We start from the raw sequence: 13821 nt of genomic DNA on the forward strand, positions 1-13821 counted from the left end.
TCTTTTGTGGCAAAAAAAAAAAACTAAATTCCCAGAGTCAACAGTTCAACTGTCAGGGTTTCCTATGTTTCAATTACAGCATCAATTGTTGCTATCCTTTCTAAGAATGAACCCCAATGACTCTGAAACCCCTAAACTCCTTCAGTTCATAGGATCATTGGAACAGAAATAACAATACCAAGGCGCTGCCAGAAGATAATGATGCTTTGATATATCTGCTTCTTTCCTTGTGAAGCCTCAGCTTATTGATTTTTCAGTTTGTATTCTCCAAAATCACCTCCTTTCCAGTTACAATGGCTTCAGAGAAAGCCATCCAACCCTTCATTCAATTTTTTCTTCTTCTCTGGATAGTGACCTCAGTTAGCATCTTGATGGTGAAACACTTATTAGGGGTCCCTAATTCCCACTTCTCTTGCCTTTGGGATGCTGAAACAGTAGACAATCTTCTCATGTTCTGTGAGTAAGCTCAAGAGGGTGAGCTTTGACTCAACATTAACTGGTTCTTGACTGCATCATGCCAGAGGGAGTTTTGGAGCTGGTTTGGTTGCAGTATATTCAGGCTTGAGGTCCTAAAGCTTGGAAAATTTGAAGGCTCTCCCCGCAGTAATGACATCATGTATTTAGAAAGAGAGAAATAGCAGCACTTTCAAGAATCATTTAAAATCACCATACAGGATGACAATGAATTGTATAGAATTCCATAAGTAGAGAATGTATAAGATTCTACAAACATGGTTCTCAATTTGGGCCTGTAGAATATAGCATGGCCTATTTTGTTATATTAGTGATCCTGTTCCTCCATAAAGTCTCAACACTTATCAAGGGGAAAAGAAAATAGTAAAACAAGGGGCCATTCAAGTTAAAATCTTGATTTAGAGTTATAAACATTGCATGTCTCCTAAAGTATAGTAATTATAATACATAAACACATTATCTATGTCAATGTGTGGTGAGAACAGAAGGCTGACAGTTTCATAAAAAACGAGAGGTATCTTTTATTGTTTTGATCTGGCAAGTCTACTAACAATGAGAATTAAATGATTTAGGGGTAACAAGAACAAATTCTGATATTACAGAAGCAATGACCAATTAAGCAAGTTTCAAACAATAAAAAAAATAATTTAATATGAACTACAGAAAAGGAAGATGCATCATCCCTAGCCAACTTATCCAAATTAGCATATGGTTTTCGCCTGGGGAAGGGAGTTATTGAGTTTCATAATCATTCCATGCCATCATCAGAAGAAATCTGCCCCACTCCCCCTCCCCCCTCCAAAAAAAAATAATAATAATAATAAATAATAATAAAAGACAGATCATCAACTCATGCTTCAAGCTTATAAGATACAGCAAGAGCAAATATTGACAAAGTAAAACCAAGATGAATTTGAAAAGAAGAAGCTTACATTCCAGGAGCTGAAATTGTCCTCTTAGATATCATGAGCTATTTGCAACAAATTCAATGAATGAATTTCTGAATATTTGAATAGCACATTTCCAATGTGAAAATGAGACCTAGGAAGGAGAGGCATCCAATGGAATTCCAAACCCATGCTTGCACATTAGCTAATCTCTCTAATTTATGTCTTTGGCCATACTTTGAGTAGGTCTTGTACATGATGATGAAAATTTTCTTCGTGGGAACAATGTTGAAATTTTCCAATTCATCAAGCAAATTTTCCATTTTCTGAATATTTGAGTAGCACGTTTCCAATGTGAAAATGTGACCTAGGAAGGAGAGGCATCCAATGGAATTCCAAACCCATGCTTGCACATTAGCCCTAGTAATCTCTCTAATTTATATCTTTGGCCATACTTTGAGTAGGCCTTGTACATGATGATGAACGTTTTCTTCGTGGGAAAAATGTTGAAAATTTCCATCTCATTAAGCACATTTTCCATATCCTCTAGCCGATTCTGTGATGCATACATGACCATCTTACAATGATATAAGGACCGACAAATCCTCCAGCAAGCAGACTCTGCCTGCTTCACAAATTTCGCAAGCCGGTCCACTGCATTGCTTCGGAAATAACTTGTTATGATACAACGCATCAAATGCACAGTCGTGACCGAAGTTTTATGTTCTAATGCTTCATTTATGGAATTCTCCATCCCATCCATCAAGTCCTCTTCTGCATAAACCCTAATTAAAAGCACATTCAACCAAGGCCTATACTCGTTCTCTGGTATCAGCTTCAGTAGTGCCTCAATCTTTCTAATTTTATCAGTATCTGAACTCTTACAATATGCACATATCATGACTCTAATCAAAGGAATTTCCTTTGCATTCACATGATCCTTCACTAACTCATAAGACTTCTCCATCTTCTCCAAATTGCCTGAATGTGCATATCCACGAAGCATTAGCAAGTGGGTATCACTATTGGGTTTGATAGGGCCTGCCTCCATAACCCTGAAAGTCTTCTCCATTTCATCCCACATCCAAGCTGTAACATATCCAGAAATCAGATTATTGTATGTACTCAAATTAGGGGAGACATTCAATTCTTGTATCTCCCGGAAAGTTGCCTCCATGTGATCTACCAGCATCAGCCGACCAAAAATTGAGATAAGAATGTTGTATGTCACAATTGTAGGTCTACAATTGGGTTCTCTTTTTAAGTCACGAAAAAGTGACTGAGATTTCTCAGCCAACCCATTGTACATATACACAGCCATGAGTGCATTATAAATAGAAGTTGTCTTGATTCCCTTATTAGCAGCATCCATAAACAATTCAATAGCAAGATCAACATTCTTAACTCTGCCTGCAATTCTAATTCCTTTGGCGTACTCCTCAGATACCATTGGTATACCGGCATCATCAGCTTGTTTCCTTCTCCAATTAAATACCTGGATATTTAAAGTTAACAATAAATAAATAAAAAACACAAAGCAAAATTTTCCCTTCTGTCTCTCTGTTTCTTCCCCTTGTATTTACTATGTCACAAATTTAATTTTTGGTGATGCTGGTGGTGTTACAGAGAACATGTTTAGAATGTACAATTGAAAGTATTGGAAGGCTTAAATAAACCCTGGAATGAGGAGAATGGTACCTCTAGGGCTAACTGAGGCCACGAACCCAACAACTCCAACAGCTCAATCAACGGAAATCCATTGCAGTGGTATTGAATCAAGGAAGGAGCTCTGGATTCCAAGACCGATGAGATCTTCTTGGAGTCTCCAATATGAGCTACCAATTCAATCATCAATCCTGACACTTTTTGGGTCATATTCTCTTCAGCGATGGGGCGCGTAGAAGACTTCTTCTCCGCGAGTAAACTGAACGGCTTCGGGATGCCATCGGAGCAGCAATTAGGCGTCTGACCACAGATTCCTTTGATGAAACTGCGGCTTGAGCTCCTCGAGATGTTAGAGAGTGGAGGGAACAAATACAGAGATTTGGCCTCTACGGAGCATATCTGCATAAGCAGTTCCGCCGTTGAGGCCCCGGAGATTCTCCATGCTCGCTTCATCGTCTCTTAAGTAAATTGAACATCTTGAGGTTTCCGAACTGAGGGAGAGAGGGGTTGAGGGAGGAGGAGAGCGACTCTGGAGAGCTGCACCATCCAAACAATGGCGACTCTGCGAGAAAAACCCAACATCAAACGATGTAAATGACTCTGATGGAATTGGAATTTGGAAGCTCTGTTTGGTCCCAACTCCCAACCACGGATTCAAAACACCGAATCGGTCCCTGCCGATTCGGAATGTGCTAAAAACCTTAGAATCGTCCCTGAAATCAAAACAGCAATTCAAGTGAGTTAAAGGTGTCATATCGACTGGAAAGTGGAACCGGAATCGGTCATGACGGATTCGAATCCTAATTGGTCGATTCAACCAATCCATATTAACAGATTCGACTCACGATTCCGATTTTCGAAATGGTGGTTCCAAGACTAGGACTGTCGCAAAATACATATTGTTGCGTCAAGAACTGTGCTAGAGCGACCTGTTCCTGCAATACAGAGTTAGCAAGAGAGGGTTGGGTTGTGCTGGTTTATCCATTCCGATGCCTAAGTTAGATCTCTTAGCAACAGATAAGAATAATTGAATTCAGATAATCGTGAAGAGAATTTACCCAGTTATTTATAGGCGATGAGTGAGGTGTGGTGGGTAGAATCGTGCCCCATTAGGTAAGAAGAGTCCTAGGCATGGAGTGAGACAATTTAGGAGTAATTCTAGGGATAATGTTGATCCCTTGATCCCCTTGCGCTTTATTAGGCAACGTATGGGCGAAAATCTCGGACCAGTAGGACTCGTGGCGAGTTCTCTCTTGGTGGAATGTGGTGCTCGGGTCGCCTTGCGAAGGTTGTTCGTGCCTCCCGTAGGGCGGTCAAGGTTCTGGTCTTGTCGCGCTCTAAGGAAAGCCCGATCGACGACCCCTCCCCATTCGAATATGCCTGGCCTCGCGCGTATGTCTCTCGAGGTCGGTGCGTGCATGTGTCTCGTCCTTCTAGATAAGGACGGCTCGTGCTCGTCCTTCTAGATAGGGACGGCTCGTGCTCGTCCCTGATATACATGTCAACTTATTACTGGCTGACATTTTGTGACATATCACGAGCCCCCCACTCCTCTGGGCGTTCTCGCTCAGGGGAGTTGAATCGATCTTTATGAGTTTAGTGCTTGCTTTCACGCGTGTGGATGTGACGGTTGATAACTGGCAATCCTTTGACATTCCACCTTCTGATCGACGCGTGGCAGGGGTCATGATGGTGCCTCAGGCAGGGCTACCGTCGCTCAAGCTCAACGACACTTGATGTTCCATTCATCGACTACAGCGTGGAGTTGGCTATTATGATGTCTCGGGTATGCCTATCGTCCTTCGTTCTTGGCCCTCTGATGCCTTTCGCTCTCAATCGTTGGATCCTGACGGTTTTCCCCCTTCCTTTGGTTATAAATTTGGACCCCTTCGTTTCTTCATCTTTTCTATTGCTGCCCTGAGTTTTCTCGCATTTGTCTTTCTCCTGCTGCTCTGTTCTTCTGCTCTCCTGTTCGCGTGTCGTCGGCGCCTTCAGCTCTTTCCGTTCGCATTGTTCTTCTCGCTTGATCGTTCCTCGTTTCCTAAGTGTCTCGGCTTGCCAGCTTTATTTCTATTTCCTCACCTCCACTCTTCTCAGTAAGTTCTTCTGTCCTCATCTTCTTCCTAGTAGGAGTCCAATAGGGGCTCCGGTGATGTCTTTGGGATGAGCAAGGCTCTAATTCAGAGGTGAGTTTCAAAAGGACTCACGATGACCAATCCGTACTCTTTGGGTCAAAGTGCTTCGCTGCCCAGGATGGCCACTTGGCCAGTTCTTCTTCTGTTCCTCTGAGGGGGAGTGATTCTGCCCCTGCCCAAGCTTTAGAAGAGCGGGTTGCCGACGGTGGTGAGGCCCAGGATGAGGAGGAGGAGGGTGACTCCGGCCCGGCTTCTGGTTCTATGACCTTCCCCCTCTCTAGGAGTTATTTCTTCACCTCGCATCTGCCTCGGGAGAGCTGGTGGCGGGGGTGGTGCCCATGCTGCAATGGGTGCAGGGTTGGCCGTCCTCACTGCTTGCAATTCTCTGACTATCTCCCTGAAGAAGGCATTCTGCTGAAGCACTTGCTACTGCAGGTGATTGATCTGGCCAACCATGGCCTGCGCATCAAGGTTCTTACTTATAGAGATGAATCCCTCCGGTAGTGGAGGTGGTGGAGGGAGAGATCTCACACCCTGGGTGCCTTGAGCATCTTCTTGGACTACGATTGGGCCAGCCACCATCGTGGGCGGAGGCTGGGACCCCATCGTCTCCGTTGCCACCGCCGATGGCCGAGATCCAACCTCCACCACTGTTGTTTGGCGTGTGGTTTTCTTCCCAGCTTGTCCTCCGCCACGAGTGCCCTTCGTTGTCCGGCGGGCTACAGGGTTCCCCTCAGGCTGGGGAACCTCGGGAATGGTGGAAACAACATTCTGTTCGCCGGCCATCGTTCTTGATGGATTTAGAGCTTAGAAAGGCTTGTAGATTGTCGTTCCCAGAGACGGCGCCAATCTGTTGCGTCAAGAACTGTGCTGGAGCAACCTGTTCCTGCAATACAGAGTTTGCTAGAGAAGGCCAGGCTGTGCTGGTTTATCCACTCCGATGCCTAAGTTAGATCTCTTAGCAACAAATAAGAATAATTGAATTTAGATAATCGTGGAGAGAATTTACCCAGTTATTTATAGGCGATGAGTGAGGCGTGGTGGGTAGAATCGTGCCCCATTAGGTAAGGAGAGTCCTAGGCATGGAGTGAGAGAATTTAGGAGTAATTCTAGGGATAGTGTTGATCCCTTGATCCCCTTGTGCTCTATTAGGTGACTTATGGGCGATAATCTTGGGCCACTAGGACCGGTGGCGAGTTCTCTCTTGGTGGATTGTGGTGCTCGGGTCGCCCTGCGAAGGGTGCCTCCCGTAGGGCGGTCAAGGTTCTGGTCTGGTTGTGCTCTAAGGAAAGCCCGACCGATGACCCCTCGCCATTCGACGATGTCTGGCCTAGCGCATATGTCTCTCGAGGTTGGTGCGCACACAGGTCTCGTCCTTCTGGATAGGGACGGCTCGTGCTCGTTCTGCACGTCAACAGCTTGTCCCTGATATACGTGTCAACTTCTTATTGCCTGATGTTTTGTGACATATCACGTATAATTTCGATTTTCAAAACGGTGGAGGGAAGCCCTTTGGGCTTTGCCACGGGCTTTGCAAACAGTCACTTCGATTTGGTTCAGTAAGTATGAATCAGTTTTTCACTCTTTTGTATATACCGGTTAAGCCGTTCTTGATGGGTTTTGTTTTGGTTCGGATTTGTCGAGTTGCTTTAATGGTTCATTGGTGTAACACAAGGTTGTTCCATTGTGACTAAATGATCACAGGTTCGAGTTTGGAAACAACCTCTTTGCGAAAGCAGAGGGTAGGGTTGCATGCATTGTGACTCTCCCCAAACCCCACCAGGCACACCCTTTAATGGTTTATTGGTCCATTGTTGGATTGTTATTGATTTGGTTTCAGTTAATTATATATAAAACAAGGAGAAAAGTTCTCTGTGGGGGACACATGGGCCACGCCAAGACACAATGTGTGTGTGTGTAAGAGAGAGAGAGGGGAGAGGAATGATTGCTTCACCCCCCATGAAAGGTGGAAATCCCACCCCTGGGATTCCAGTGTGCGCTATCATTGGCTGCCACGCACATGTGGCCCCTATGCTCCCTAAAAAACATAGGGAAAATTTCTTAGATCCACTAGATAAAAAACAAAAATGACAAGATAAGTATGTTTCAAATTTGTTTTACATCAACTATTTTCTATTTTAAAAAGATTTACTAAATCCCCAAAGTTGGTTGGTACTCATGCAGTCATGTCACGTAAGAATAAAATAAAATCAAACTTTCAAAATTGCCCCAACCTCATTTGATTGTTTTAAAAATTGTGAAATCCGATGAAAGTGCAACTTAATTGTAAGAATAGAAATTATAGCTCCTATTACCCCCTCCCCAAAAAAAAATGAAAACGAAAGCTATAACATCAAGTCCTAAGGAAAATAAACCTTAATTGTTGGATTAGAAAGCAATATGAACATTTTTAACAAAAGAATGGTGGGTGAACCATCCTAGTGTTCACAAACCCTTCATAGGGTTTTAGTATGTCCAAAATACCCTCTTGATATTTATTCCTGCCCTGTGATGAATGAGATCTCATTCACCGTGGGTGGAAGGAAACTCGGTGTAAAAAAAAAAACAGTGGATGTAAAACAAATTTGAAACCTACTTATCTTGTAATTTCCGTTCTTATTTAGAAGATCTAAGAAATTGTCAAAAAAAAAAAAAAAAATATAGGTAGAGAAAGTTGTGCGCCCCTTTCCTCCTATTTTCCCCAATGTGGTTTAAAATAGATTTTTGGAAGTTTACTTTTATTTTATTCTTCTGTGGCATGAATATTAACCAACTTTGGGAATTGAGTAAATCTTTTCATAATGGAAGGTAGTGGATGTAAAATAAATTTGAAACCTACTTATGGTTATTATCTAGTAGATCTAAGAAATTGGTGAATAGTAGGTAGTAGGTCCGACGAGATCATGGTATCGATTCTCCTATTTCATAGAAAAACGGACCGGGGGTTAAAAGGGGTGGGAGGTTAAAATAATGGGATTGAGTTCCCTGTCTAGCTGCAGAGGGTACGCTAGCATATACCTATGTCTATCTCTCTCGTCCCACAATAAGGGCAGATATGTCATTCATAGGAGAGGCGAAAAGAGATAGACACAAAGAAGTGTTAGCGTACGCTATGCAACCTGACAACGTTCTTTTCCCCTAAAATAATATACCTTTTTTATCCAACCTCCAAAACACATGGATTAAGAGATTCTTTTTTCACCATGGGCATAGGAAAACTTTTGTCTAAGAGAAAAAGGGAAAAAGTTCTCTGAACCCCTAGAGTAGATACAATAGCTTCTCTGTGTTTACCTCATTGTACTCCAATGTATGATACTGTTTTATCTCACTTCATTGATGTATTCCTCTATACCACTTGTTTAGAGAACCATCTCTCAAGAGAAAAGAAAAAAACCTTTCTCAACACCTGAAAGTCTTGAACAGCTGCAGGTCCAAACATATGTGTTCATCCATATCCATGACTTATGGCCCATAAACTAATGGATTAATACGTCCATTGGTTAATAATCGCATGATGGATTAGTCATGATTTTTTTCCCCTTCATTTGGGAAGGATGATTAATGTGGTTGGGGTCTAAACTTTAGGTGCCCGAACTATATCTAGATGCCCTTTACAATGATGACATTCTTTCTCCTCATTAATCATATAGATCCTATATACTTACTGAAATGCACTCCTGTTTCCATTTTATTGGCTTGACATATGTATGATACCAATATACATTGGTTGTGTCAACCCCTCTCCCTTAATTATTTTGACATACTGTGTTTCTCTAGGCAAATAGGACTAGAGGGGCATTTGAGTATCTCTTGGTGGGTACCTGTGAACGTTGAAAATTGTCATCTTCTCCCGGCAATGACGACAACTGGATACGGACAAACAACAACACCTCTCTCAAGAAGGACTAGCTCAATGGATACCTCCTTCAGTCTAAAAAATCCCTAAAATGGTTTCATGAAGCCTCCCCTAGTCTTAAATAAACCCCCAAAACCCATTTTTTGATGCTGCAGCTATCCTAGAGCTGCGAAAGGTGTTCGTGGCGCTGAGGGTGTACAATGACCGTACTCGCGGCTCTACGCTTGTACATCGTACAAAGTAGAGGGCCCCTCCCCTTGTTGAGCATCAACTTCTTGGCCACGAAAATGGTGTCATTCGGCCCATTTTCCCTCTTTTGAGTGAGTGAGTCTTCCCTCAACCCACCTCGGCATTTCGTCGAACCCTCACCTTAAGATTCGTACTACTGTTGCTCTATTTGCATTCCGAGTGACCCGAATCCACATTTCTTACCCCAAAATCCTTTTTTTCGATGTTTAGAAGAACCAAAGTCCTTCAAAAGAGAGAGGCAAGTTATTCGTTCGATTTCATCTGAGTCGGGAGATACTTCACACTTTGGTTTTGCAGTAAGACCTCTTTTTCTCACTTTTACCTTGTTGACTTCAATTTTAGGTATATATTTCTCCGTCGTCTTTTGTTGTTTGCACAATATAAACCACTAAAATAACTTATTTTAGTGTAAATACTAGTATATACATGTGAAAATAGCTTATTTTACTTGATTTTTATTCAAATTCTGTTGAGACAAGTTGATTTATGGATTTATAGTTTAACTCGTTTTTTATTTAAAGTTTTAAGGATGTAATCTTTGATTTTATATTGGTTTGGAGACAATGTAATTATTTTAGACTTTGGGTTTTGGATTAAAGACTTTCGTTTGAAATAAAAGACTTCTGCTGTGTTAATTAAATGGATTATGTGTAGTTTCGTTGCTACTGTATTTTGAGGTTATGGTGATTAACAATTTGGTTAACACTCCGGTTCCTATTTTGCTAAGACATAGATGTTGTGGACCGTTAACGATCTAAACTCCTAAATAGATTTGGGGGCATCATAAAATGTGTTATAATCAATGCATGTTATTTACTTAAAAAAAATAAATCAATGCATGTTACTCAATCATATATTCGTCTTGTATGTTGATATAGGTAGTATATTATGGAAAAATGTTTGAACCTTAGCATCTAGTAGAAAGACTAATTAATCGGACAAGATAAGTGCATAACACCTTTCTATTCTCGTAACCTGACCTCTTACCTAGACTTTGACCAAACCATATGGAATCATGTGTAGCCCTTTCCACTCATCATGGATGAGGCTATACCCCTTTTGGGTCATAAGCCTAAATCTTAGTTGGCGACTCCTTTTATTTATCATACTTATTATGCTCATCCCAAACTCCCCACGACCAAGGGACCCCTAAAACGGACCCGCTTGCAAGTCAGATAAAAACCCCGCTCCGAGGTCGCGGTACCCTTAGTACCGTCAGACACTCTTATGTGGCAGTTCAATTGGTGCTCAACAATAAGTCACCACGTCACCCTGTCTAATGTTATACTACACAATGTAACACAATTAACTTATATTTTTAGAGAAAAGCGTCTTTGAGCCTAAGGTGTCTATCTACTACACCTTCTCTCATGTATTATAATAATAATATTTTGGGAGAGAGAACACTGCTTGGTCATGTGGCCCTTGCTCCAGTGCGAGGGCCAATGGGATCGCACACTCAAGCATCCAACATGGAGGTGTGGTGGTCATTTCGCCAACCTTGTGTCTAGGTGTAGGGGCGCACAATCAAATAACATTCTTTTTTTCTAATTTTTTAAAGGTAAAAGAAACAATAGTTAAAAAATAAATGTGAGAAGGTGTAGTACCCTACTTACTCAGAGAACACTCTTCCAATTTTATTTTTTTAATCAAGGGAGAGGTTTCTAATGCTACTAGTGTGGAGAATCTCCCATGTCATACCATCAAGGCGTAGAATCAATAAGAATCCACATGATTATGGAAGAGAGTGAGAGAGGGTCAGGGATGTGAGAGGGCATGAAGAAGGATCCCCACATCGATTGGGATCTTTTTCTCTTTTATAAATATTTTGGTGGTCAATTATTATAGTAATAGAAAAAAGGGCGAAAGGTAGAATGCATACTGGAGATATCATTGAGTTTCATTATGAAATTAGATGGACAAGCAATCCATTTTGTCCTTTGTCCATCCAATGAGTTTCTTCAACCAATTCAACTAGATTATATAGTGTGGACTATGGAAATGGTCGAGTTTTCCTTCCCCATGGTGAACTAAGAATTTCTTCACCTACCACATTTATTGTTGGATTAGATTCCTTTGACACTCAAGGGCTATTTTGAAACTTCGTGACAGAAGGGAAGTTATAATGATCATCGATTGATAGAGAATCTCTTCACTGTGGGTTAGAAAAACTGTCCTTTGAAATATCGCTAGTAGGTCTATATATATGTTTTGGGAAGCAGTTTTCTGTACGGCAGTGTGGCCTATGCCAGCACTCCCATGTGTCTATCTCTCTCCTCCTTAAAATAAGAGGGTAGAGGTGTCTTTTCACATGGGGAGGAGAGAGATAGACTCATGGGAGTGCTGGCATAGGCCACACTCTCGGACAGAGAACTTTTTCCCATGTTTTTTTTTTATTTTTTTATTGAAGTAAGTCTATGTTTTCATTGGTTTGTCATTCGTATGTTTTTGCCTTTCTCTTGTATCTCCACTCAGTCCAATCATGCCTTGCAGTTGGTAGTCTAGATTCATTTGGAGTAGACTATCGAACATCAAAAAACCAAAAAAAAAAAAAAAAAAAAAAAAACTTTGGCTCCTCCACAGCCACCTAGTAAGTGCTTCATTCATTGCCCAAATACCTGTCATGTGATAATTTAATTGAAGCCCAATTCTTGTGGATTGATTGATCCCAAGATTCCTTGATCATGGCCACATATCATGGTGGATGATCATGATTCCAACCAATCCGACTCGTATGCTTCTTGTATGGAAAAATCCTAGATGCCAAAAGTATGTTGATCCAAACCAATCCTGATCGAAATCGATCAGGATCAATTTGAATTCCAATTCCATGTTTTGAATCCCTACCATAGATCCAATCACTTGAAAGCAACGTATGTTACGGAGCCTGGCATCGTTCTTTTGCCCTTAAAAAAACATAAGAGATCAAAAGTTCGAAACTAATCAAATTGATTTGAATTTTATTCTAAGATGAGGAGTGTATGAATGACACCTCTAAAGTGCTTTTTTTTGGTGGTAGAACTCTATAGGTTTGTTTAGAACATGACATTTTCTTTTTATATAAAAACATGAAAGGATTTTCAAAATTAAGTTAGAAGTGACATATCGTTATATCATTATCAAAGTGTATCATTATCATAAATGTTTTTCGATATGCATGTAAAATGACATTAATATCTTCATTAAACAAACAATATATATATATATATATATATATATAGCATACTAAAAGGGAATAAAAATAAAACTACATATTTATTTGACACATTGTGGGTGTGAATAAGAAAATCAGTTCTAAGATTAGAAAAATTCAACCATGTTTCAGATAAACCATTGTAGTAGCCAGTAGGAAGCCAAAAAATGGTTTGGGTCAGTTTCTGAGTTTTCTTAAGAGTGGTTGAGTAGCTGGCCTTGTAACGGTTAAAAGGGATGGATGTTCATCATCGGGATTTGATTTGAGGGATGTCGCATCATTCCGAGATGATTTGATAGAGGACAGGGAGTGAGGAATGTTAGTGCACACAATAGTTCTGGGTGCCTCCTACTGGTGATATCTGCAAGATTAATTGTGACACAACCTTTGATCAAGAGACTACGAAAGGGGGCCTTGGAACTATCGGGAGGACTTCATCAAGTACCCAAGTCTTTGCGCTCTCTTCACCAACCTCTTTCGGGGGAGGTCATTATTGGTGAAGCTCTTGCTATTTGGTTAGGTATGATCCATGCTCTCAAATACAACATATCAAAGATCATTATTGAATCAGATAGCTTTAGGGTCATCAGCTTCATCAAGGATCGATCGACAACAATACCGTTCCTACTGACAGATATCATCCATGATATTGTGTATTTAACTGCCAAGTTTTCCAGATGTTAATTCAAATATGTCCTAAGGATAGCTAATTATTTAGCTCATATTTTGACTCGATCTATCTTTTGAGTGATACAGATTGATTAAATTCCATTCCTTGATTTCACAATCTTTGCGTAAATGAAGCTATGTGTCTCACATTCTCACTCAGTCAATAAATTCATTTTCACCGAAAACAAAAAAATAGAGGAAACCCAAAAAAACCAGCCGACACGGTCTCGCACGCGCATCTATTATACATTTATACATACCGCTTTCGGAGAGACAAAACGCCACACAACTACACAAGTTCCCCGCGCCCCATATGGCCATATGTGGGTTTTATATTTTCCACGTCACCCGCTAGAAAAAAAAAAAAAAAAAAACAAAGAAAGTCTAATCTCCCACCCTCGATACAGACAGGGGGCCGATAGGCAAACGCAAACACACGTACACCTCTCTCCTCGCCACCAGGGGTTTCACGGTTTCACCTGCCCCGATGCGTCGTATATTTAAGTTCTCAATTTGCCTTCCTCACAACTTCGTTTCAGTTTACCGAATTCAGATTCTAAGGAAGAAGATTCGATCGCCTGGAATCTCAAAATCCGAGGTTCCGTGATTAGTGGTGAGAATTCAATACTCTTCACAGCTTCGTTTCAGTTTCTTGTATCTTCGTTTTTTCTTTGTATTAGAGATCTGTTTGGT

The 13821-nt window shown here is 41.0% G+C and overlaps 1 protein-coding gene across 3 annotated transcripts; it reads right to left on the reverse strand.

Moving 5' to 3' along the window:
• Nucleotides 1-1362: 1362 nt before the first annotated feature.
• LOC122666832 (pentatricopeptide repeat-containing protein At2g30780-like) lies at nt 1363-3509 on the reverse strand. 3 transcript variants are annotated; one of them, XM_043862916.1, is made up of 3 exons: nt 3060-3509; nt 1724-2856; nt 1363-1502 (listed from the first exon to the last, which is right to left on the reverse strand). In XM_043862916.1, exons 1-2 carry the CDS (start codon nt 3477-3479, stop codon nt 1729-1731), a joined length of 1548 nt encoding a protein of 515 aa, XP_043718851.1. In that variant the 5' UTR covers nt 3480-3509; the 3' UTR covers nt 1363-1502; nt 1724-1728. The 3 variants fall into 3 exon arrangements, with proteins under 3 accessions (XP_043718851.1, XP_043718850.1, XP_043718849.1); XM_043862915.1 differs by having other exon boundaries at nt 1716-2856; XM_043862914.1 differs by lacking the exon at nt 1363-1502 and having other exon boundaries at nt 1715-2856.
• Nucleotides 3510-13821: the final 10312 nt, after the last annotated feature.

The sequence above is a fragment of the Telopea speciosissima genome, chromosome 7 (genome assembly GCF_018873765.1).
Source record: "Telopea speciosissima isolate NSW1024214 ecotype Mountain lineage chromosome 7, Tspe_v1, whole genome shotgun sequence".
Lineage (NCBI taxonomy): Eukaryota > Viridiplantae > Streptophyta > Magnoliopsida > Proteales > Proteaceae > Telopea > Telopea speciosissima.

What these genes read in the sequence shown, in the direction of transcription:
- LOC122666832 (XM_043862916.1), bottom strand. Translation starts at nt 3,479, where the DNA reads ATGAAGCGAGCATGGAGAATCTCCGGGGCCTCAACGGCGGAACTGCTT. An exon ending in GGCCTCAGTTAGCCCTAGAG is followed by an intron (nt 2,857 to 3,059) that starts GTACCATTCTCC and finishes TTAAATATCCAG; the next exon opens with GTATTTAATTGGAGAAGGAA.